Raw genomic sequence first — 27,153 nt, forward strand, 5'->3', positions numbered from 1 at the left:
ATAAACTCAAGTCTGTATAAACGTGCGCGCGACTGCGCTCTGGCAGAAGGTCCTCTCTGCGCTCTCGCGCCTCAGCAGAGCACCAGTGTGGTGGACAGTAGGGTGGGACAACAGCGTATGAGTGGTATGTATCTTTCATTAAACTCCTCATATCCTCAATTTTATCATGGTAACCGTCGTTTTCAGACAAAATACTAGTCACAACTACAGTTATTTTAATCTACTAACGTTACATGCTTGGTATTAGCCACCACTGTCATATAAAAAGATTAAAAAAAATGACATTTTGAAAGCTTCCATTGTGAATAACGTATACTATCGCAATAAGATTAAAAAAAATAATTAATCATTTTTACCTATGGTATTTGGGACATTCTGATAACCACATTTTTAAGGGTCGATATTTAAAGCAACAGGATACATACTCTGAACTTTTAGGCAATTATAAAGCGTTAAAGTTATATTTTAAGCGAAATGTTTGTGTAATGCTGTTGAAATGGGTAACTTAGGAGGGAATTAGCTGGTTAAATATGTTTTCAATCTGTCAACTCAAAATGCTGAAGTTTTTGTTGTCTGTAATGCAGTGCAGTGTGTTATAGTGTGTTTTTATATAACACAGCACAAAACCACCTTCCCCATCCAGACCTTTAACGTTGCCTTAAGAATAACACCAACCCGGACTATCAGCATCGGAGATAACAGCCAACATGGGCAAGAAATCCAAACTCAAACTGTCAAATAGCAAAAAGGAGGAGAATGGAGATGTAAGGTAAATAAATGACTTCATTGTGACAAAGCAAGACAGGTTACATTGATGTTTTGTTGAAGATTTAACAGCCATTTGTTCTTACAAATACATTTGTTTGAGCTGTAATTATGGTTTATGGCTCATGTCCATAGTATATTCTTCTCACGAAAGAAGTAGATTATTATGTCATGTGGTCAAAAAATTGAACTGTGTAACTGTAAAAAAAAGGTAAATAGTTGCATGCAGAATGATTTCAAAAACAAATTTAATTTAATATTAATTTACATTATTATTTTATTTATAATTTAATTTATTTATTTTTTTATTTTATAGTTTACTTTTTAATTCTTAAAACATTAATGTTGATTTTTTTTCTTCCAGCAGTGAGAAAAATGGAAAGGAAGAGGAAAAAGAAAAGATGGAGATGGTGGGACCATTACAGATAGTGAGTGGAATATTATCAATTATCAATAATATTATTATTATTATTATTTGTGATTTGTGAAATAACTGTATTAGCCTTAAACTGTATAAACCTTAAAAATGGATTTTGTTTAGAATTATTTCTGTTATTTATTTCTGTTATTATCTGTTATTAATTATTTCTGATTGAAATTACAAAGACTAATTTCAGTATAATTCTTAAACAGACTAACTTATTCTCAAAGAAGTGTGTCCTTGTGTCAGTTTCGTTATGCAGATAATGTCGATATTTTTCTAATGCTCCTGGGCACAATTATGTCCATGGCCAATGGGGCAGTACTTCCTCTCATGATTATTGTATTTGGAGACATGACAGACAGCTTTGTGGACGATACAGTATCAGAGAATTTAAAGAACACCACCCTTCCACCCAGTGAGTGTATAATTTGTATGCCTCTTCACTGTATTGTTGATACACAGTTAATCTGTAATTTTAAAAAAACCCCAAAAAACTAACAATAACAAATGGTCTTTCAATCGCTAGACTTCACCATCCCACAGACCAGTAATAAGACTTTGGGGGAGGAGATGACAATGTAAGATCACTGTGCTTTGTATTGGAGCTGCCATTTTCCTTCATATTTCATATTTTAATTTCATTAATTTAACGGTCTTTCTTGGTATCTGATAGTCTTGTTTTTCTTTCTCAGGTATGCTATATACTATAGCATTATGGGATTTGTAGTCTTGTTCGCGGCGTATATGCAGGTGGCCTTTTGGACTCTTGCTGCAGGACGTCAGGTGAAGAGACTTAGAAAGAAGTTCTTCCACTCTGTCATGAAACAAGAGATTGGCTGGTTTGATGTCAATGAGACAGGACAGCTCAACACACGCCTCACAGAGTATGACATGCAATAAGAGTCATTTACCTACAGTACATATTACCCACACAATGGCACATACATACATCACACATACATTTTTTTTTTCTCTCCAGTGATGTCTACAAAATAAATGAAGGCATTGGAGATAAGCTTGGCATGCTGATTCAGAATCTCACCACCTTTTTCGTTGGCATCATCATTGGCTTTACCTATGGCTGGAAACTGACCCTCGTCATCCTCGCTGTTAGCCCTTTACTTGGGATCTCAGCTGCTATCATTTCAAAGGTGGGATAATAAACAATATAGAGAGAAAGAGTTTTAATGCTCCTGACTCACTTGGTGCCCCTCAACACAATCACAATGACTCATGTTGAAGTACTTTTAATTATAATACTGCATGCCTACTTTAATTTATTGTTTTGCAGTACACTGATAGTGTTCACTTTTCTGCCTAGCTAGAAATGAAGTTTCTTCAATCAAGGATCAGTATATATATATATATATATATATATATATATATATATATATATTTTTTTTTTATATATATGTATATATATACACTACCGCTCAAAAATTTGGGATCGGTAAGATTTTTAATGTTTTTAAAAGAAGTTTTGTCTGCTCACCAAGGCTTAATTTATTTAATTAAAAATACAGTAAAACAGTAATATTGTGAAAAATTATTACAATTTAAAATAACTGTTTTCTATTTGAATATATTTTACAAAGTAATTTATTCTCGTGTTGGCAAAGCTGAATTTTCAGCATCATTACTCCAGTCTTCAGTGTCACATGATCCTTCAGAAATCATTGTAATATGATGATTAGTTCCTCAAGAAATATTTGTTATTATTATCAATGTTGAAAACTTTGTAAATTTTTTTTTCAGGATTCCTTGATGAATAGAAAGTTCAAAAGAACAGTATTTATCTAAAATACAAAGCTTTGTAGCATTTTACACTACCGTTCAAAAGTTTGGGGTCAGTAATTATTTTTATTTTTATTTTTTTGAAAAGAAAGGCATTAAATCGATCAAAAGTGACAGTAAAGACATTTATAATGTTACAAAAGATTCGATTTCAGATAAACACTGTTCTTTTGAACTTTCTATTCAAAAAAAATATTGTACACAAATATTTTGTACAATTGTAAACAATAAATGTTTCTTGAGCAGTAAATTGACATATTAGAATGATTTCTGAAGGATCATGTGACACTGAAGACTGGAGTAATGATGCTGAAAATTCAGCTTTGCCAACACAAGAGTAAATTACATTTTAAAATATTTTCAAATAGAAAACAGTCATTTTAAATTGTAATAATATTTCACAATATTACTGTTTTTACTGTATTTCTAATTAAGTAAACGCACCATTGGTGAGCAGACGAAACTTCTTTTAAAAACATTAAAAATCTTACCGATCCCAAACTTTTGAGCGGTAGTGTATATATAAAAGAAAAAAATAAAATAATAATAACAAAAATTACGGCTTGGAGGTACATGAGTGTGATTGTCACAAAGAGAGATAAAGGGCTAAAAATAAAATTATTAATAACATTATTTTAAATCAATGAACAATATATCCCTGTCTCATTAGGTGATGACATCATTCACGTCGATGGAGCAGACGGCATACGCCAAGGCTGGAGCAGTGGCCGAGGAAGTGCTGTCAGCCATTAGAACTGTATTTGCATTTGGTGGACAGAAGAAAGAGATTCTGAGGTGTTTTTGAAAATCATCCTGTTCAGAATGTCAGCACTGTATAGGATGTTTCTCAGTGAGGACATACATGATTGTTTAGTGGAACATGGCACAGATAGAGAAACACCTGACCTGAACTTTCTATGACCTAACTTACCCTCTTTGTGAACTCTCATCCTAATACAATTTAAATTTAATCTAAACCAGCTCACCTGACATACCAGTTTTAGCACTTCATGGTCTGGTCCTAAAACTTTGAGTCTATTGTTGTCCCAAAATGTGAATAGGAAAAATTATGGTGAAAATAGTGTGGAATTGTCTATTCAGTGTGATCATCATACTTTTTTGCATCTGGATAATAAATATCTGCCTATTTTCTGTTCTTCAAAGGTATCATAAAAACTTAGAGGATGCCAAGAACGTTGGCATAAGGAAGGCCATCACTGTGAACATTGCTATGGGCTTCACATTCTTCATGATCTATATGTCCTATGCATTGGCCTTTTGGTATGGCAGCACTCTTATCCTGGCTGGAGAATATTCTATCGGTTCACTTCTAATAGTGAGTCACAGCAGGGTTATGTCAGACATATAACTTCAGAAACTCTTTGGTCTTCTATTTAAAGCTCACAAGTCACATTGGTCCAGAATTCGGTCATGTGTCAAATATTGTAGGATAAAAAAAACCCACAAGTATTACATCATAAATAGCTAATGGTTATTTTTTCTTTATGGGAACTCAAAGCAGAGGTTAATAAGCATGAGTGTGTTTCACAAGTGCATTTTCTGTTCCTCTATTTCAGGTTTTCTTCGCTGTCCTAATTGGAGCTTTTGGCCTCGGTCAAACGTCTCCTAACATCCAGTCCTTCTCTAGCGCAAGAGGGGCCGCCCACAAAGTTTTCCAAATCATTGATCATGTGAGTGGACTCATTGTTATCTAATCATAAATACTTTCAGGATATTATATAACATAATATACGAAGAAAAACAATCGTCCCCAATGCAGTTCCATAATATAATGTGTTAGACAGATATTAGTATGGTAACAATTTACATTAAGGTTCATTAGTTAAACATTGTTACTAGTAGTATTTTATCCCCTGCATTAAGGAATTAAAAAAACCTTAACTCTGAACTCTGACCATTCCTCCCATATAGCACTGCATTTTTATGTCTACTAAAGTCTTATTGACATTTCATGTATTGTTCAGCTCCCATGATCATGAGCCACATTGATATGTGAGGCCATTTTGCAAATACTTTACAACTTTTGTACATATGCTGCTGTTCTAATGTTTGGGGTCGGTAAGATTTTCAAATGTGTTTGAAAGAGGTCTTTCCCTAGAAATACAGTAAAAACTATTTAAAAAGTTAAAATAACTGTTTTCTATTTTGATATTTCAAAAAATGTAGTTTATTCCTGTGAAGGCATAGCTGAATTTTCGACGGCCATTAACGTCGTATGATCTTTTAGGAAACATTCTAATATGCTGACCAGTTTTGCTTGGTGCTCAAGAAACATTCAGTGTTGAAAAGATTCTAGGTTCTTTAATGAATAGAAAGTTTAAAAGAACAACATTTATTTGAAATAGAAATATTTTGTAACATACTTTTACTTCTACAAAATGTTTTTTACTGACCCCTAACTTTTTAGGATGGTGATGTAAATAAGTACAAATGTTTACATTTATTAATTTCAAGAATTGATACCTGGCATACAAATTTGCAGCCAGATCATTTAGCCAATCCTACCCATGTGAAAGTACAGTAAATCTACATCTCCTTCCTCCTTCAGAAAGTGCAGCTCATCTTACTTCAGTGTTTTAAACATTTGAACATGGCAGAGCAGCAGAACTGTTTGATTTTTAACTCAGTTTTTCCAAGAAGGAAAAGCCTGGACAATTAAAACACACACACACACACGCACACACACACACACACATAGCACTAAACTTGTCTTTATTTAGACTAAGATAGTCAAGAATAAATAAACACCACACACATGGTGAGCTGACAACAGCTTTGAGATAAAATACAAAGACAAAAAGGTACAGACAAATAAATCAGAGCCAAGTTGCATAACTTCCCCTCATTGTTTTAGCAGCATGAAATATGTCCATGTCTCAGGATCAGAGGTGCTTCCCTGCTGAGATCCAATGAATAGAAGACCACAGGGAATCATTTTTCTCTTGTGTGGAGCAATTAGTGTGTTATTGACGACTGTTAGTCTGAATGAGGTTTGATTGTAAATTAACCTCTATCCCTTTCTGGAATTTGTATTTTAAATCTCACAGTTCTTTCTTTTTCTCCAACAGGAACCCAACATTAACAGTTTCTCTGAAGAAGGTTACAAACTTGATGTTGTAAAAGGAAACATAGAGTTCAAAAACATTCACTTCACATATCCATCACGACAGGATGTGAAAGTAGGAACATCAAATGATTTATTTAAAAAAAAAAAATTGAACAAAATAACTTGACAGAATGAAATGACTCTAGCTATGGCTCTCTTTTGGCTGTGTAGGTCCTGAATGGAATGAATCTTAAAGTCATGAGTGGACAGACCATTGCTTTGGTGGGCAGCAGTGGGTGTGGGAAAAGCACAACAGTCCAACTGCTACAACGCTTCTATGACCCACAAGAAGGAACGGTAAGTAGAAAGCGAGATGGTAGAAACTCTAGGATGAACCTTTCCGTACTTCATCCAAACTTTCCTTTTTCTTTTCCTGTAACCCATCAGGTGACTATAGACGGTCATGATATTCGCTCTCTGAACATTCGAAGTCTGAGAGGACTGATTGGGGTAGTCAGTCAGGAGCCAGTGCTGTTTGCCACCACCATCTCAGAAAACATCCGCTATGGTCGTCCAGACGTCACCCAGGAAGAGATTGAGCAGGCTGCACGTGAAGCCAATGCCTATGACTTCATCATGAAGCTCCCCAATGTAGGATAAGACCTTGCAAACTAATTCTATTTAGAAGTAATAATTTAATCTGATAACAAATATTTGTCAGAGCATATCTGATCAATATCTCCGGTCATTTTCAGAAATTTGAGACGCTGGTTGGAGACAGGGGCACCCAGATGAGTGGGGGACAAAAGCAGCGTATTGCTATTGCACGAGCACTTGTGCGCAATCCAAAAATCCTCCTTCTTGATGAGGCTACGTCTGCTCTGGATGCTGAGAGCGAGACTATTGTGCAAGCAGCATTGGATAAGGTAATAAAGAATATTGCAGTCTAGAAAAGTCTGGAAATGCACTAAAAATATTGTGTGTATATGTCAATATTTATTTTTATCTGAAAAGGTGAGGCTGGGCAGGACCACCATTACAGTGGCTCACCGGCTGTCCACTATTCGAAATGCTGATGTCATTGCTGGATTCCAGAATGGTGAAATAGTAGAACAAGGCACACATGACGAACTGATGGAGAGAAAGGGAATCTACCATACTCTTGTTACAATGCAGGTTAGAAACCCACAGTGCAACACATATACAATTGTGTTGTTGGAGCCATAGCCTAATGGCAGCCCTCTTACAAATGGTGCAGCTAGACCCCGAGTTCAAGTCCCGGCTTGAGGGCCTTTCCTGGTCCTGTTCCCCCTCTCTTCTCCTGTCTCTCCTCCTACCAGGGCCTAAAATTAGCACTCGCCATGCGCCAAATGCAAGTAAAATTCGGTGTTGGCGGATATATGAAACTGTGTCACTCGCCAGTTGAATTCTAACAATGCAATGTTGTGACAGCATAAACATGGACAAACGTAAATGATGCTCTGTACAGTTGATGGAGCAGTGCTACATCAACACGAAAGTTTCAGCCTTTCCAATGTAAATATTCAAGCAGTGGAACATGCGAAAGGGAATTTGATACTCATGCACTTTGTGGGAAGTTTAAACATCCGAAGTGCACGCTCTGAAACCACGACTCGGAGAGCACGCAAAGTTGAGCTCTCTTTCATGCCTTCCTGAGTTTGAATGCACCAATTCACGCAAAATTAAAAACACTGAGATACAGTGAGTATCCTAGTAAACATGGTCAGTTATGACTTATGACAGTTATAACACAAACACAAAACGCATGATCCGTGCGTACATTCGCTCTTAAAGCAACAGCATCCTAATAATCCTGCTGCTGTTTGCATTTTTAAAGGTGCCCTAGAACTTCTTTTTAAAAAATGTAATATAAGTCTAAGGTGTCCCCTGAATGTGTCTGTGAAGTTTCAGCTCAAAATACCCCATACATTTTTTAAATTCATTTTTTTAACTGCCTATTTTGGGGCATCATTAACTATGCACCGATATATAGGTTGCAGCCCCTTTAATTCTCGTGCTCCCCCTCCCCCGGAGCTCGCGCTTGCCTTGAACAGCATAAACACAGTTTACACAGCAAATATAACCTTCAAAATGGATCTTTACAAGACGTTCATCATGCATGCTGCTTGCATACATCGGATCAGGTGAGTATAATACTGCAAGTGTTTAAAAATGAAAATAGCGACGGCTCTCTTATCTCCGTGAATACAGTAAGAAACGATGGTAACTTTAACCACATTTAACAGTACATTAGCAACATGCTAACGAAACATTTAGAAAGACAATTTACAAATATCACTAAAAATATCATGCTATCATGGATCATGTCAGTTATTATTGCTCCATCTGCCATTTTTTGCTATTGTCCTCGCTTGTTTACCTAGTCTGTTGATTCAGCTCTGCACATCCAGATGTTCTGCCCTTGTCTAATGGCTTGAACATGAGCTGGCATATGCAAATATTGCGTACATATTAATGATCCTGACTGTTACGTAACAGTCGGTGTTATGTTGAGATTCGCCTGTTCTTCGGATGTCTTTTAGACAAATGAGATTTATATAAGAAGGAAGAAATAATGGAGTTTGAGACTCACTGTATGTCTTTTCCATGTACTGAACTCTTGTTATTCAACGATGCCAATATAAATTCAATATTTAATTCTAGGGCACCTTTAATGTTAATCAAACAACAAAGGACAAAGAAAATCACTGCTCTTGAACTTTAAAAAGGATATGAAGACTATGCAGTGTTATTTATTTGATTAGCCTACTTTATTCATTTTCGCTACCTAAAAACGTCTCGGTTACATAGGTAACCCTCGTTCCCTGAAGGAGGGAACGGAGACGTACGTCGGACAGACCGACGAATAGGAATCTCGCTAGAGAGGCCAATCTACTTCGAGTGTAACTAAACGAGCCAATGCACATTGGCATGCAATCATATGCATCAGCTGCTCGCCTCGCAGCGCGGGTATATAATGAGCAGCAGGTGCGTTGCATCTTCAGGTTTTCGCTGAGGAGCCGAACCCAGCAGGCGGCAGCATCAGCAGGACAACGCCTGTGGCGAGGGGACGTACGTCTCCGTTCCCTCCTTCAGGGAACGAGGGTTACCTATGTAACCGAGACGTTCCCATTCAGTCGGTCACGTTCGACGTACGTCGGACAGACCGACGAATAGGAATCCCTACCAAAGCGCCACAGGGGCTGCCCTCTTTCCAGCGCTCTGTCGTGAGCCACCTGAACCCCCTTGCCTAAGGACGGTGGGACCAGGCTCACGCAGAGAGGGTCGATCACTGTTGTTCCCAAAACCCACTCAGTGCGACAATTGGATAACGCTGGGAAAGCGTAGCCTTACATGCGATAAGGAACGCTGCGGAAGGCATATCCTTCCCCGAAGGAGTTATATGGATAAGTACATATGGACTAACCTTGTAGGTTGTACAACATATGGAAGAACTGGGGTGACTCCACTCGGTGAGAGATGGGTTCTCCCAGAGGGAAAGACACGGGCTTCGTTTAGGAGCAGCCGTGGAAAAAGCCATATGGGATCCCCGTAGGGTCACACATATGGAACCCAGCCGCTAAATCCGGTTCTCAAGGATACAACGGAGTATAGGCCTGGCGCCAGACGCTCCGCCACGTCGGCTGCCGAAGGGTAACCGGAGGACTCAACAGGGTCTGCCCGTAGGGACTCTCTGGAGAATAGAATGCGCATGTAGCGCAGCAAGCCGACACTAAGCCGGGGCCTCTCCGTGCCTCTGACCTGAGGCGAGAACACGGGAGGAGACCGGCTCGACACGAAGGCTATAGTATCTAGCGAACGTTTTAGGTGTCGCCCAGCCCGCAGCTCTACAAATGTCTGTTAGCGAGGCGCCACGAGCCAGCGCCCAGGAGGATGCCACACCTCTCGTGGAGTGGGCATGCAACCTGAGCGGGCAGGGCACGCCCTGAGCTTGGTAAGCCAGGGCGATGGCATCCACTATCCAGTGGGCCATCCTCTGCTTGGAGACAGCCTTTCCCTTCTGCTGGCCTCCGTAACAGACGAAGAGCTGGACTGAGGTCCTGAAGCTTCGAGTTCTGTCTATGTACAGTCGCAAGGCGCGAACTGGACAGAGCAAAGCCAGGGCTGGGTCTGCCTCCTCCGAGGGCAGCGCTTGCAGGCTCACCACCTGATCCCTGAAGGGAGTGGTAGGAACCTTGGGCACATAGCCAGGCCGGGGTCTCAGTACCACGTGGCTGTCACCCGGCCCGAACTCTAGGCACGATTCGTCGACCGAAAATGACTGCAGGTCCCCTACCCTCTTGATGGAGGTCAATGCCACCAGCAGCAAAGTTTTCATAGAGAGAATCTTTAAGTCTGCTGACAGCAAAGGCTCAAAGGGAGCAATCTGGAGTGTTCTGAGCACCAGAGTAAGGTCCCAAGAGGGTATGGAGGGGGGACGAGGAGGATTTAACCGTCTCGCCCCCCTAAGGAACCTGACGACCAGGTCGTGCTGACCAACAGATTTGCCATCTATGTGGTCGTGGTAGCGGAGATAGCAGCAGAATGGACTTTGAGGGTGGAGGGGGACAGCCTACGCTCCAACCCTTGCTGCAAGAAGGAAAGCACGACACCGATCGAGCATCTTCGGGGGTCTTCTCGGCGAGAAGAGCACCACTCGACGAACAGGTTCCACTTCGAGGCGTAAGCACGTCTCGTAGACAGTGCACGTGCCGAAGTGATGGTGTTAAGTACCTCGGGGGTAAGTCACCTAGAACCTCCGCGTCCCGTCCAGGGACCAGACATGGAGTTTCCAGAGGTCTGGACGCGGGTGCCAAAGAGTGCCCCGTCTCTGAGAGAGGAGGTCCTTCCTCAGAGGGATGGGCCAGGGAGGGGCTGTCGCGAGGAGAGAGAGTTCTGGGAACCAGGTCCGGTTGGGCCAGTAAGGCGCAACTAACAAGACCTGCTCCTCGTCCTCCCTGACTTTGCACAGGGTCTGTGCAAGTAGGCTCACTGGGGGAAACGCATATTTGCGCAGGCCCCGGGGCCAGCTGTGAGCCAGTGCGTCTGTCCCGAGTGTTCCCTCGGTCAGAGAGTAAAACAACTGGCAGTGGGAGGTTTCTGGTGAGGCAAACAGGTCTACCTGAGCCTCTCCGAACTCTCTCCAGATCAGCTGAACCACCTGGGGGTGGAGTCGCCACTCTCCGGGCAGCGCAGCTCGTGATAGCTCGTCGGCCACACGGTTGAGCACACCGGGGACATGAATGGCGCGAAGCGACCTCAGATGCTTCCGACTCCACAGGAGGAGATGGCGGGCGAGTTGCGACATGCGACGGGAGCGTAGACCACCTTGGCGGTTGATGTACGCAACGGTCGCAGTGTTGTCCGTACGGACCAGTACATGCTTGTCGCGAAGCAGGCCTTTGAGGCGGCTCAGCGCAAGGCGTACTGCCAGCAACTCGAGGCAATTGATGTGCCAATGCAGATGGGGTCCCGTCCAAACCCCTGAGACTGCATGCCCGTTGTACGTGGCACCCCAGCCGGTGGCAGAAGCATCTGTGAAAACCACAGCATGCCGGGACACTTGTTCTAGGGGCACTCCTGCCCGGAGAAACAAAGGGTCCGACCACGGACTGAAGGTTCGGCGGCACTCCTGAGTGATTGGCACCCGGAACGTGCCGCGTTGCCACGCCCATCTCGGGACTCGGCCGTGAAGCCAGTGCTGAAGCGGTCTCATATGAAGCAGCCCGAGCGGTGTTACAGCCGCTGCAGCCGCCATATGCCCCAGGAGCCTCTGAAAAACTTCAGTGGGGACCGCTGTCCTGCCATTGAACGTATTCAGGCAGTTCAACACCGACCGAGCACGTTCCTCTGTGAGGCGTGCTACCCGTTCGACCGAATCCAACTCCATACCGAGAAAAGAGATCCTCTGCACTGGGGCGAGTTTGCTCTTCTCCCAGTTGACCTGAAGCCCCAACTGGCTGAGGTGCCTGAGCACTAAGTCCCTGTGTTCGCACAACTGATCCCGAGATTGTGCTAGAATGAGCCAGTCGTCCAGGTAGTTGAGAATGCGAACACCCTGTTCTCTCATGGGAACAAGGGCTCCCTCCACGACTTTCGTGAAGACGCGGGGAGACAGGGCCAGCCCGAAGGGTAAGACTCTGTACTGATATGCTCGACCTTCGAACGCGAATCTCAGGAATGGCCTGTGTCGCGGAAGAATCGAAACATGAAAGTACGCGTCCTTCAGGTCGATCGCTGCAAACCAATCTCGGGGACGGATGCACTCGAAAATGCGTTTCTGCGTAAGCATTTTGAACGGTAGCTTGTGAAGGCTCCGATTCAAAACTCGCAGGTCCAAGATCGGTCGTAACCCGCCGCTTTTCTTGGGTACAATGAAGTAGGGGCTGTAGAACCCTGACCTCAAATCGGCTGGAGGGACCGGCTCTATCGCGTCCTTCGCCAGTAGGACTGCAATCTCCGCACGCAGAACAGGGGCATCGACATCTTTCACTGAAGTGAAGAGGACGCCCCTGAACTTGGGGGACGCCGGGCGAACTGAATCGCATAGCCGAGCCTGATGGTCCGGAGGAGCCAGCGAGACGGACTGGGGAGCGCTAGCCAGGCTCCCAGAGACCGCACCAGCGGCACCAAGGGGACCACCGGCGTACCCGCCGCGGGGCAGCGAGGTGGAACGCAGGGACGCGGCCCGGGAGGCTCTCTGTGTGAGGCGGCCCGAAGCGGGGTCACAGTGTGCTGTGCAACACTTACCTGCCTCCACGGGTGGACAGAGGGAGCAGTCGAGGATTTGCTTACCTGCTGCTCGCTGCTGTCCGCTGGCGACAGAAGAGGTGGATGAGAGTGGTGAGGTTCTAGCCCTCCCACTGCTCTCCGAGCCCTCTTCGGACCCGGAGATAAAGGAAACTGCTCTTTTCTTGAAAATTTGGGCCAGCGGCGGAACAAAAGGAAACAACAAAAGATTCTCCACCCGGCCCTCCTCCGGGGGAAGGAGTGGTGCATTCACCACCTCCTGAAGAGCAGTCCCCTCCATCTCCGGGTCGCCCGTCCTAGGGCCGCTTGGACTTGGCCTTGCCACCCTTCTTCTTGGGGGGTGGCTGGACGGGCTGGGCGCCCCGCCCGCGACCGGCTCCACGGCGCCGCTTGGATGGAGGCTGCTGCTGCTGGGGCGCGGGAGCGGGGGCGGCTGCAGGGGGGCGCCCTCGGCGACGGGTAGTCTGAGGTGCCGCAGCTGACCGCCTCGGCAGGATGTGACTGATGGCCTCAGACTGCCTTTGTACAGCCGAGAACTGTTGGGCAAAGTTCTCGACCGCGTCGCCGAAAAGGCCGGTCTGGGACACGGGGGAATTAAGAAACCTGACCTTGTCGGTATCCCTCATGTCCGCAAGACACAGCCAGAGATGGCGTTCCTGGACCACCATAGTGGACATCGCACGACCCACTGACCGCGCCGTAACCTTCGTCGCTCGAAGCGCGAGGTCCGTCGCGGCACGAAGTTCCTGGAGAACTTGTGGATCATGACCACCCTCGTGCAGGTCCCTCAGTGCCTTGGCCTGATGGACCTGCAACAACGCCATAGCGTGTAAGGCAGAGGCAGCTTCCCCACAGGCCTGATAAGCCTTGCCGGTAAGATCCGACGAGTACTTACAGGCCCGGGAAGGGAGAGACGGCTCCCCCCGCCAGGTGGAGTTAGGGCACAGTTGCATAGCAACGGCCCGTTCCACAGGGGGTATGCGCGTGTAACCCTTCGCTGCCCCGCCATCAAGGGTGGTGAGGGAGGAGGACCCACCGACACGGTTTCGGGCAGTAAAGGGTGCCGTCCACGTGCCCGTGAGCTCTTCATGCACCTCCGGGAAGAAGGGCACTGGGGTGGGGGGCTGAGAACCAGCCCTGGCCACCCCGAGATACCAGTCATCCAACCTCGAGGGTTCGGGACACGGTGGAGGATTCCACACGAGCCCGACCCTGTTGGCGGCCCGGGAAAGCAGAGCCATCATTTCCGGGTCCGTGTCGGGCACAGTTGTCACCCCCGAAGGAGGCAACTGCGCCGACTCATCCTCCCCAGAAGTATCAGGCTCACCCTCCGATGCAGCGATCGACATCCGGTCGTCTGGGGGAGCTCCGAAGGAAACGGATGGTACACACCTCTGGGGTGGTCCACCACGTTCCGAGGGCAGCTCTACTGGCTGCGGAGCGCACGAGGGGGGAGGGTTCCTAGGGGGTTGGTTCCCCCGAAGGAAGCGCGCTCACCGTTATCCTCAAGTCACCAGCCCCGCCGCTCGCAGCAACCCTCTGAGGAGGATTGGAGCGAGGCGTCGGGACCGGGACTCCACCCCTTTGCAGAAAGTGGAGTCTCGACCGCAACTCCGCGATGGTCATCTTCCCACAATGGGTACATGACTCATCCACAAACGCTGCCTCAGCGTGCCTTAAGCCCAAGCACGCGATACAGCGCTGGTGACCATCCCGAGGCGCCAGGTAACGACCGCATCCAGAAACACACAAGTAGAACGACATCTTTAAAAAGACGCGAACTACTCGTGTTAGCTCTTTCAAGGACTGACTCTTTTAGGTGCTGAAGCACGCAGGGGAATAGCCGTTGCAGCACAGACAGGGAATGTGCAGCCTGTCGTGTGCACTCTCCTTGAAGGCGCTCCTCTTACCAGCTGTAACAACAGCTTTTTAGCGCTCTAGGCGCACCGTTTCACCAGCCGTGAGAACGGCCTTCACGCTGATTACAGCTTTGCTCAATCAAATTAAAGGCAAAAACAAAAACAAAAGGAGAATCGGCCCCGCTGCTGCGCTGTCCGCCTGCACCTCGCAACAAAGAGACGTCTTGAAGAGAGACTCGTTCACCACACTCGCTTTCAGTAGCTGTCTTCATAGAAGGTTTGGCTCCGAAGCGAAAAGCTGAAGATGCAACGCACCTGCTGCTCATTATATACCCGCGCTGCGAGGCGAGCAGCTGATGCATATGATTGCATGCCAATGTGCATTGGCTCGTTTAGTTACACTCGAAGTAGATTGGCCTCTCTAGCGAGATTCCTATTCGTCGGTCTGTCCGACGTACGTCGAACGTGACCGACTGAATGGGAACTATTAGTTCAAAATCACTAATTTGACTTTGTTCTTATTACATCACTGACTGTTTACTTGTCTTTAAAAATATAGGCTAATAAATTTATATTAGTTAAGTTTATAGTTTAACTGTGGTATCGAAATTATAATAGAGGATTGTGAATTTTCACCTGTATCTAAAATTTTGGTGTCATTACTGCCTGTTTTTGTGTCATGGCTGGTAAAAAATATTTTTGGCCGGTAAATGTTCTTAAGTCACAAGCCATTAGCAGATGTGGCAAAAAGTTAGTTTTAAGCCCTGCCTCCTACTGTCATTTCATTAGTTAAAAAAACAATTTCAAACGTGAAACAGCCTTGACATCACATTGAGTCTGTAATTTTTCATCAAAATGTCATAACTTGATCTTCCAGTGAAACAAAAGACTCCTCTCTGGACTTCTCCAAGTATTCCATACGCTTAAACTTCGGCCCTTTCTTACAAGAGACTGTAAGATCTCATTCAGACCTGCCTCCATCCTATCAACAACCAATTGATAGAATCAAGTCCCCATCCTACATTGTTTTTCTTTTACATTAAGAAAAATTTCACTTGGATATGTCACAATATGAAAGAAAAGATCTGTCGCTAATTCCATTACATCACAACAAATGGCACTGACATTGATTTGCAGCAACGCAGAAACCTAAAGTCATTTATGTTCTACAAGATTTGCCCGTTTGAGGCAACATAAGTAATAGTGGTTGTCAAAGATGTTGAGCAGATAGAAATGCTTCCTGTGATCCGTGTCAAGTATTGATGCTGCAGTCAAGTGCAACCAATAGTACAGTGACTTGACAATGTCAAGTGATTGATCTGTCACTGTGAACGGCCCTTTAAACTTCCATTATGTGACATATTTAAGACACAAGACAGTTTATCCATCCATTATCTATCCACCAATTTATCCACTGGTTGGATCGATTGGAGCTGAAACATTTTTGGTACCTTAGATTATAATCTTACCTAATGTGATTGTTCCTGCCTGCATGCTTTGGTTAGCAGCAGAAAAAAAAGTTTCTGTTCTTGTATTTTGTTCAATGATATTTTTCTTTAAAATAACATAGTCTAATGAATTGTGCATGTTAACACAGGGACAATGTGTTCAGAATGTAAATGGGGTCCAATTTGAGTTCCTGTTTTTAAATCACAGATGTTTAAGAGCTCAGAGGACACAGAGGAGGGCAAAGACGAGATGACTATGGATGAGAAGAGTCCCTCAGTCAACTCTCTAAATGATCACACACTCTTCAGACAGAAATCCAGAAGTGACTCAGAAAAAGATCAGCAAGTTGAAGAGAAACAGATAGAGGAAGTAAGAATCCAAGGCTAGACAATAATGGCCTACATTCATCAATTAATTAATCAATTTAATTCCTTTTAATAGCTTTATTTTTGTTCATCCTTTCACAATTGGAACATGCGTTTCTCAGAAACTGGAAAAAGTAACTGTAATTCAGATCAAACCAAAACAGGATGGTTTACAAAAGTTCTCTGTCTGGTGACATTATGTAGATATGCAGATATTTTGCTATGAGTATCATCATCATCATCATCATCATCATCAAAATCCTTAAAAAGGAACTTTAAATAATTTATTTGATTTGATTTAAATTATTTTACTTTTTTTTTTTGGTATTCTCTCTCTTCTTCTCTGTAGGAAAAGGTTCCAAATGTTTCTTTCCTGACAGTCTTGAAACTGAATAAACCAGAATGGCCGTACATGGTGGTTGGAGTTTTATGTGCCACCATCAACGGAGGCATGCAGCCCGCGTTTGCTGTCATTTTCTCTAAAATCATTGCTGTAAGTTGTACAAGAAAATATATAAAATATAGAAATATCAATAATTACTATTATTGACAGTAAACAATATTGAGACATTACTCCTCATACATTTATGGCCTTTCTCTTCTTTCTTTCATCTTTCATCTGTAGGTGTTTGCTGAGATAGATAAGGATATTATACGGCAGAGGACTGAGCTCTACTCTCTGCTGTTTGCTGGCATTGGGGTTGTGTCCTTTTTCACTCTGTTCTTTCAGGTTTGTTTTGTGTTAACATTAACATTTGAATACACACAATGAATTTTAAACCCCCTTTCACATATTTCAAATATTTGCTGTTCTTTTTTTTTTCAACATTAAAGAGTCCTGAAAAAAATAGTTCTGATCAGTTTCCACATAAATATTAAGCAGCAAAATTGTTTTCAACTGTGATAATATTAAGAAATGTTTCTTCAGCACATTACAATGATTTCTTAAAGATCATGTGATGCTGAAGACTGGAGTAATGGCTGCTGAAAATTCAACTTTGCCATCACAGGAATAAATTACATATTTAAAATGTATAAAAAAGAAAAATATTATTTTAAATTGCAATAATATTTCATAATATTACCATTTTACTGTATTTTGATGAAAGTGTGCATTAGCGAATAAAAATACTATGATAACTGACAAAACATATCAAACACATTGTGCACGTATTAATTAAATGGCATGACAATTTATAAAAAAGCCTTTTAAGAAACAATGTTATGTCTTGGTGTCATTCTGGTGCAATTTTCTTCTAGGGTTTCTGTTTTGGGAAAGCTGGTGAGATTCTGACCATGCGACTGAGGTTTAAAGCCTTCAATGCTATGATGAGACAGGTGAGATGATAACTGACATAAACCAATCATCTGAAGGTTAACCCCAAAGAAGCTATTCATGGATGTCTGTTGATGGAGAGTAGTACGACATCTGTCTGTGTGAATTTTAGGACCTGAGCTGGTATGATGACTCTAAGAACAGTGTGGGTGCACTGACCACCAGGCTGGCTGCAGATACAGCTCAAGTGCAGGGCGTAAGTCTCACTCTATATCTGCAGGGAGTAACACATAGTAGAGTAACACATAACTTTGTGCCAATCTCCTAAATTGATACCCATGTCCTATACTAGACCCATACTATTAGTGCTGTGACTATGTTCTCTGTTTACCTATTCTTTTACTGTATTTTTGTGAAAATTAGCTCAATTCAATTTCATTTTACTGTGCTTTTAGTAACATGATGACAGTTGTACGGAAGAGGATTAGGGCCAAGCAATAATAAAAAAATAAAACCATCACGAGATTAAAGTTGTTAAATTTCAAGAAAAAACTTCGAGATAAATTGTTGAGAATAAACTTGTTAAATTACAACAAAAAACGAGATAAAATGTTGAGAATAAAGTCATTAAATTATGAGAAAAAAGTTGTTAAATTACGATAACAATTTCGTTAAATTATGAGAAAAATTTCGTTAAATTTAGAGAAAAAAGTCGAGATAAAATGTTGAGAATAAACTTGTTAAATCACGAGAAAAAAGTAGTTAAATTATGAGAACAAATTAATAATTTAACGAATTTGTTCTCGTAACTTAACGAGTTTATTCTCAACATTTTATCTCGACTTTTTTCTCGAAATTTAACGAATTTGTTCTTGTAATTTAACAAATTTGTTCTCGTAATTTAACAAGTTTATTCTCAACATTTTATCTCGACTTTTTTCTCTAAATTTAACGAGTTTTTTCTCTAAATTTAACGAGTTTATTCTCAACATTTTATCTCGACTGTTTTCTCTAAATTTAACGTTTTTTTTCTCTAAATTTAACGAGTTTATTCTCAACATTTTATCTCGACTTTTTTCTCTAAATTTAACGAGTTTTTTCTCTAAATTTAACGAGTTTATTCTCAACATTTTATCTCGACTGTTTTCTCTAAATTTAACGTTTTTTTTCTCTAAATTTAACGAGTTTATTCTCAACATTTTATCTCGACTGTTTTCTCTAAATTTAACGTTTTTTTTTCTCTAAATTTAACGAGTTTATTCTCAACATTTTATCTCAACTTTTTTCTCGAAATTTAACAAATTTTTTCTCGAAATTTAACAACTTTAATCTCGAGATGGTTTTATTTTTTTATTATTGCTTGGCCCTAATCCTCTTCAGTACAATTGTACATTTTTATGGTGTACAAATTAAGTTAAATATTGGTCATTAAATTAAAAAAAATGATTGTTTCATTTAAATGAAATGTTTTGTTAAATTACTATAAATTCTAATTGAAAGTGATACTCATCTCAAACGGCACCATGACTTTATTTCCTACAGGCAACTGGAGTGAGAATGGCAACACTAGCACAGAATGTGGCCAACCTGGGCACCTCCATTATCATCTCATTTGTGTACGGCTGGCAGCTGACCCTCCTCATTCTCTCCATTGTGCCAATCATGGCTGTGGCTGGAGCCATCCAGATGAAGTTATTAGCAGGACATGCTTTAAAAGACAAGAAAGAGCTTGAGCATGCTGGGAAGGTGAACATTTATACTTATACTTTAATGCGGCTCAACTTAAATCAACTGTTTCACTACATTGTCCACAATGTATTTTTTCCCATTTAGATTGCAACAGAAGCTATTGAGAATATCCGCACTGTGGTTTCGTTGACCAGGGAGAGCAAGTTTGAGAGTCTGTATGAGGAGAACTTAGTTGTGCCCTACAAGTATGTTTAAATGACTTACAATAATTCTTTAGAAGTCTATATATATCTGTTAGGATTCAATGAGCTTGTGAGATAATTTATGTTTGTCTGATTTCCCTAGAAACTCTAAGAAAAAAGCACATGTTTTCGGCCTGACGTTCTCTTTCTCTCAAGCAATGATCTATTTTGCCTATGCTGGCTGTTTCAAGTTCGGCTCTTGGCTCATTGAACAAAAGCTGATGACCTTCGAGGGTGTCTTCCTGTAAGTGGCTCGATACATGACTGTTATTAGACCTATTCACAGCAGACTGAGGAATATGTGAGGAAAAGACTCCACAGTAGTATTAACATAGTTGTCTCGCATGTTTGTCGCAGGTTGTTCAAATGTGAGTGAGGTCAAGTAGTAGAGACACATGGATAATATGTGCACACTCAAGCTAAAACACAATACAGTACAGTTGTATGGTGGGAGTGGACTGGAAGGTCCAAAGTCTTCTGGTTTGTACAGTGTCAGTTAATGATTATAGAAAGAAAAGTGAGACAGAAAAAACTAACCAGATGTGCCATGAATTTAGATGGTCTTTAAGACAACATATGAATGAGGCTGGTGATAGATTACATTTTCACATAGAAGATTCAAGAAGATCCATGTTATCTAAAAAGTGGGCTTTCAAACAGAGAGATAATTAAAACTTAGGGTAAAACACTGCTGATAGATAGATAGATAGATAGATAGATAGATATATTTGTTGACAAATATATTTTATATTATATATATTATATTTCAGTTAACTTTTATTTTGTTTCAAGTAACGAAAAATGTTTTTATGTTGTTGTCTTTTTTATGGTTTTAGTTAACGATAATAACCATCTGTTTCTGTATCTCAGTGTGATCTCAGCTGTGGTGTATGGAGCAATGGCTGTTGGAGAGGCGAACTCATTCACTCCAAACTACGCCAAGGCCAAGATGTCTGCTTCTCATGTCCTGATGCTCATCAACAGAGTCCCAGCCATTGACAACGCCTCGGAGGATGGAGACAAGCCGGTATCCCTTTCATACATGCATATGAACACCAGAATATACAGTATGCCCAACAGGAGATAAAAATGTTTTAAACTATAGTGAGTCTTACGTACAGGCAATATCTCAGAGTTCCTAGAAATCCTGTCATGATTAACTGTCCCAGGCATCAGTCCTGGAAATTAATGATTTATCGGTTCTGCAGCTCCATCCTAATCTGATAAGCACTCGGACAGAGCTGGACTCTGCCCACCGTAAATATCCGGTGTCATGTCAAGAGTAGTATGTGCACTAATGTGGCTGTTTCCTGTGATTTTTGCAGGATAAATTTGAAGGGAATGTGGGTTTTGAAGATGTGCGTTTTAACTACCCAGCCCGGCCAGATGTACCAGTGCTCCAGGGGCTCAGGCTCCGGGTGAAGAAGGGGCAAACTCTCGCCCTGGTGGGCAGCAGTGGCTGTGGGAAGAGCACCACCATTCAATTACTGGAGAGATTTTATGACCCACAGCAGGGAAAAGTGGTAGGTGAACATATAGACAGACAAGTAGCTCAGAGGCCACATTTTATAGCTTTAGCACATTTTAGATAATAACTTTTATTGATAGGTTAAGTTGTTTTGCCAGGTACCTCAACTGACATGTAGCTTTACAGTCTCTAAACACTGATCCAATTCAGCAAAATGTCACTCACACACATAAACTGTAATTCAGTATAGTCACACACTAAATATACAACAGTAATGGACATGAAAATCTTATTATCTCTCTCAAGGTCAATGATAAGCTATCTTATTACCAATAAGGCAGGCCCGAAAAAGGAAACCCAGACACGCACATTAAAGGATGGTTCTCTTTCCCCTGCATACTTCAAGTCCTCAATCTTTATGACTCAGTCACATTACACATACCTATTTACCTTCTATTAACTGTTTTATATGATTCAGTTACAACTGGACAGTGCTAAATAGTTTAAACCGGTTCTAATTTTTTGTGATCCAAAGGATCAAACCACATTCACAGGTAGTCATTTGTTTCATAAATTTGTATAATATTTCACATTTGTATCATAAATGTGAAAATTTAAAAAAAGTAAAAAAATAAAATAAGTGTTATTATAGCAAAATATTCAAAGGCGTGATAGAGAGTAACAGAAATCCAACTATATAAATCAAGTCTAAAAGTACTGAACCAGTGTTGAGAGGAATAATACCAGTAATAAATCATATTTGCCCAAACTGATGTCAGTTACCCTTTGTTAACAGATGCTGGATGACAATGACACAAAGCAGCTGAACATCCACTGGCTACGCTCTCAAATTGGCATTGTTTCCCAGGAGCCTGTGCTGTTTGACTGCAGCCTGGCAGAGAACATTGCATATGGAGACAACAGCAGAAAAGTCAGCCAGGAGGAGATTGAACAGGCTGCTAAGGCTGCTAACATACACTCCTTCATAGAGGGGCTGCCACAGGTACAAAAACCACACAGAATTTTATGTTCCCACATTCTCAGAATGTCCCCACTGGTGTTAAGGACGTTGCCTATAACGTTCCCAGTACGTTCAGAGATGGTCATGATGTGGAGTTCTTTTAACACTAGCACTACCGGAATTCTATAACTACTAGAACTGCCAATAGCGGTCATTTTGACTGTTCATACCAGACAGCAGTGAATGTCATTTTTGTCATGTTATATTTACTTCAAAGCTTCTATGGTCATGGTTTATGAAAAATGTGGGGTAATTTAAGCATACATAATATAATATGTTCGTGATATTATTGTGTAAGAGCTACTAGACCTCCCACAAAAGTGCATGCCGCAATTTGCTTTCCGCAATTTGCATCCGGCAAGCTGGAGATCAAAGTTTTTCACCGCAGTTAAAATGTTGTTTTTGAAAGTCAAAATGTCAACAAATATAAAATGAAGCAGAATATTTCATTAGATAAAAACATATTGTGAATTTTGGAAATGATTACATCTGTCTTTATTCAATACATTTTGACTTTTGGAGTTTACAATGCTTTAGCATTATCGGAAATGTTTGGACCACATGAATCGGAAACAATTTTATGCAGCCTCTAATGAAATCTAGAATTAATAAATAGTTCTGTTATATTAGGACAGATAAAATCTCTGAATCACTCTCAGAATCAGTGTCAGACGAACTGTCAAGAGACCAAGAGACATCGCTCTCTGCTCCTCTATCAGACTCTGCATCATCAATGTTCTCAAGCAAGGATAAAACCTCAGTGACAGTCATTTTCTTTCTTGTTGCCATTTTGACGGTAAAGCTAAGTTTTAGCTTAGCAAAAGCATACAAAACTGCCAGAGAAAGGTTGCTAGGCAACAGCTACGTACATCTTTAACGGCGGGAAAAAGCGCTGAGGAGATACAACGCCTGTAATATGTGCGGTCAAATTGACCGCTATGGCCATTCAAGGTAGAAATACTCAGAACTCTTTTGTGTTTTGTAATTTTAATAAAATAACAATGTTAAAATAAAATTTACATTAATTTAAGAAAAGTCATGGAACTGTAGTTGGGTTTTATTTCAACAAAGTTATTACATTGCAAATCTTTAAAACAGTCAAAATGACTGCCTTGGTAGTTCTAGTGTTAATATTATGAAACCTCTTCTTTAAAATGCAAATCTCTTGAAGTAAGTCATTAGCAGCACATGCATGAGCTAATATAACTGCTGTATCACTGCATCAGTAGCTACACAGTTACTGCAGCCTTTAAATAAAGCAACATGCAGCAGAACATCAGTGTTTCTGGATCATCACTGTTTCTAGATCATCACTGACTGAAGCACAGGCGCTACTCTCCAGCACAATGGTGACCTCACAAAAGTCAGATAACAGAAATATTAAACACTAACAGATCTCTCTAGATCTCAGCATCTTCACTTATTTCAAACCACTCTGACTTTATTTCTTTCATACAAAACTTCTTAATGAGGTGTTGATGTTTTATCAAAATGTATAAATGTCACCGTTATGGAGGTAAGCACTTGCTTTAGTTGGGCTCCTGACCCTTGATATTTTGATTTTACTTTTTCTTCAATTGTTGTAACTGAGTGTCTCTAAAGCACAAAAAATTATGAGAATGTGGTTGCCCATTGTTGATTGTATTATCAGACAGTAGCTTTATTCACAGATCTCTGAACTTTGTATTTTCTCTCATGTTGTTGTAGCTCTATGATAATGCATAAAATCCTGTCCTGCTTTGATATTTTGAAAATATTTATCATTGTGCAGAAATTATTCAGGCAGTATCATGTAGATTCACACAGACATCAAGATTCTGCGTATGATCCTCAACAATGGTGACAAAATTTTCAGATAAACAGATTAACTCTGAACATCACAAGAAAAAAAAGATTTTTGTTTATTGTCACCATTGTTGAAGATCATACGCTGATTCTAAAAGTCTAAAAGACACTGCTCAAAACTCTGTCTGTATAATGAATAAAAAAAAAAATCCTGACTGCTAATTAATCCAAAACTAACAGTTAATAGACTCACAGTCTCTGGAGAGGATCAATGAATTACAATTATTGAATAACCAACTTCATCTGGTCAGACTTTCTCTTGCATTTTTTCTAACATGAATGTTTTGGAAACAGCCACACAAAAATGCAGCCAGAAAAAATCAAATGTTAAAACGTCAAAAATCAAGGTGAGCAAACGCTCACCTCCATAACGGTGACTTCAAACTTGATTATTTTCTATAAAACACCTACGCAGAAGACAACGTTCTTGTGACCTTGCGCAACTTTGCCTAAAAGTTCTCTAAAGGTGATGAAAATTCTGAACCTTCACGGAACATTTGAGACATTTATAAAACATCCTCTTTTGGTAGTGGAAGTGCTGCAGTTTAAGGTTCCTTATATGACTTTAGGGGGACGTTCCATTTTGGTTTTATGGTCACATAAGAATGTTACAAAGAGGATATTTGGAACATTAACTGAACATTCCCACACGGTCCTCTGTTGGTAATTCAATAACATTGCCTATATGAGTTTAGGGGGATTGGTTATTTATCTATTTTGGTTATTTTATGGTCGTGTGAGAATATTTCAAAGATGACATTTGGGAAATTATAAGAACATTCTTTGGTAATAGTCCCCTAAACATTCCCAGAACGTCCTGAATGTTATCTGAAGGTCCACCAAATAACGTTCCACAAACCTTAATAGAACTCCACATCGTGACTGTCTCTGAACGTTCTGGGAACGTTACTAAACAACTTCCTTAACCCTCTTGGTGACATTCTGAGAACATTCTGGGAACGTAAAATTTCTAGCGGGGATAACCTGTCACCTAGTAACATTCCAAGAATGTCCCGAATGTTCTGTAAAACTTCGGAATTTTCGTCACCTTTAGAGAACTTTTAGGGAACGTTGCGCAAGGTCCTGAGAACGTCGTATTTTTTTTTTTTGCGCCAATTTCCCAGCAAAAGTCTCTTGAACACATGGGATGGAAACTGTGCTTTATTTGCAAATGTTTTATATGATATTCCAATTCTGCGCTAAATTCGCAACTTTGAATGGAATCAAAGCTATTGGCAATCACAGTAACAGATATTGGAAATGCAGTAAACTCTCTAAATCTTTTAACAAACAAACCCACAGTCATAAGCTAGATAATTTTTTTTTTTTTTTTTTTTTGGTTTCAGCAATACCAGACGCAGGCAGGTGATAAGGGTACACAGCTCTCAGGAGGGCAGAAGCAGCGTATTGCTATAGCGAGGGCCATCCTCCGCAACCCCAAACTTTTGCTGCTGGATGAAGCCACATCTGCTCTGGACACTGAGAGTGAGAAGGTACGATCACAATTTATTCTTTATATTATTATATCTTGCTATGGTTACAACCATAAATAAAGGCTATCGTGAGTGTGTGAAGTCAATGAACTTAGGTTACCTGTTCATACAGACAGTTTTCAATTTGTTCTGTAAACTGAGAGTCACACCTGCTTGAAAATAGTGAAGATAATGTTCTTGCTCACCTCCGTTTGTGTCCCTCTCTGTCCTGTGAGTAGATAGTGCAGGATGCTCTGGATAAGGCACGTGAGGGTCGCACATGCATCGTTGTAGCCCACAGGCTGTCCACCATCCAGAATGCAGACCGTATAGCTGTGGTTCAAAATGGGGTCGTGGTGGAGCAGGGGACGCATCAGCAGCTCCTCAACCAGCAGGGGGCATACTACGCCCTCGTCACCTCTCAGATGGGTCACTGATGGGCAAGAGCAGCAGTGTACATGCAGCTGGAGCCAAAGAAAAAGGCAGATTCTGCAAAACATTCCTTATAATTGCTCTCCTGTGGTTGCAGGCCTGTATTTGATTTGTTAGGTCCATCTAAGTGGCATTTAAATATACTACAGGAAGCCAGGAAAATAGTAAGGATGTGGTTTTGTGTAACTGTCAGTGCCTTTGTCATGCTGTAATTTTCAGTTTTAGGCCATAACATTAATCCATCTCAGCACTATCTTGTTGCTGATTTAATTGTATTCAACAAAAAGAAGAGGTTTTTGTATTAGCATTTCTACCAAGCACTACCATCCTCTCACTTCCTGGTCAGGCACATTCTACACAGTTCATGCAACAAAAACTGTTGAGGGCAGAACATTTAAAACTTGATTATTTTTAAATAATAATGTACAGTAATTTATATATACATTACATAATATAAATCATAAGTATTACCAAAAACGTTGCCTTTGTTTCTCATTAATGAAGACAGTTATTGTTCTTCATGTGGCAAGATGACTATTTTCAAGTTTCTATTTTGAAGAATGGCTGCCTTATAGATTTCTGTGTTGTGCCTTAATATTTATCAGACTAACCTTTGATTGTTTTATTTTGTCATGTTATGGCATTGTTTTCCGAGCGCACATATGTAAAAAAAAATAATAAAGTTTTCATTTTTCATTAGCCTCATTATTTCATATTCTACACTGACACTCATAAAAAGTAGAACGTAAACTTAAATTCTAAATATATATATAATTTTATTTTAAATGACATTTAAAATCACAATGAAATGAAAGTAGCAACAGCTCTTTTCTTCTGCACATTTCTTCGCTTCACTGGGAGATCCAGTTATGAAACATATGTATAGATGATTAGAACAACACATGCTTTTAGAAAACAGTTACAGTTAATTATTTTATGCTAAGTCATATAAATGTTTACAAACCAAAAATCTCATTCACCTTTGGTTTAATACCATAGTGAAAGGATGCCATATCTGCCAAGCTAGAATGTGATAATTTAGGGTTTAATAATTCACTTGTCTTCCCATAAAATTAAAATATTTCACCAAGACACTAGTTTCAAGATTGTTGCATAAAGCAAAGTTCACAGCTGGAGTCAATGACCCGCCAGAAAACAATGTTTTCATACTGAGACGCTTATGAAATGAGGACTAAAAGTCTACCATGATTATT

The 27,153-nt window shown here is 41.0% G+C and overlaps 1 protein-coding gene across 6 annotated transcripts; it reads left to right on the plus strand.

The window, feature by feature from the left end:
- On the plus strand, positions 1–26,593 carry abcb4 (ATP-binding cassette, sub-family B (MDR/TAP), member 4). 6 transcript variants are annotated; one of them, XM_067407968.1, is made up of 28 exons: positions 1–124; positions 644–769; positions 1,130–1,193; positions 1,436–1,604; positions 1,716–1,767; positions 1,882–2,073; positions 2,169–2,340; positions 3,654–3,778; positions 4,148–4,319; positions 4,561–4,674; positions 6,073–6,183; positions 6,282–6,407; positions 6,498–6,701; positions 6,806–6,976; positions 7,065–7,226; positions 16,337–16,498; positions 16,844–16,987; positions 17,120–17,224; positions 17,755–17,832; positions 17,943–18,026; positions 19,313–19,516; positions 19,604–19,704; positions 19,805–19,945; positions 20,572–20,728; positions 21,027–21,224; positions 21,966–22,172; positions 25,382–25,528; positions 25,747–26,593. In XM_067407968.1, exons 2-28 carry the CDS (start codon positions 708–710, stop codon positions 25,942–25,944), a joined length of 3,822 nt encoding a protein of 1,273 aa, XP_067264069.1. In that variant the 5' UTR covers positions 1–124; positions 644–707; the 3' UTR covers positions 25,945–26,593. The 6 variants fall into 6 exon arrangements, with proteins under 6 accessions (XP_067264069.1, XP_067264061.1, XP_067264075.1 ...); XM_067407960.1 differs by having other exon boundaries at positions 8–124; positions 620–769; XM_067407974.1 differs by having other exon boundaries at positions 8–124; positions 620–769; positions 1,133–1,193.
- Positions 26,594–27,153: the final 560 nt, after the last annotated feature.

Source organism: Chanodichthys erythropterus, chromosome 2, assembly GCF_024489055.1.
Source record: "Chanodichthys erythropterus isolate Z2021 chromosome 2, ASM2448905v1, whole genome shotgun sequence".
In the NCBI taxonomy this organism is placed as follows: Eukaryota; Metazoa; Chordata; class Actinopteri; order Cypriniformes; family Xenocyprididae; genus Chanodichthys; species Chanodichthys erythropterus.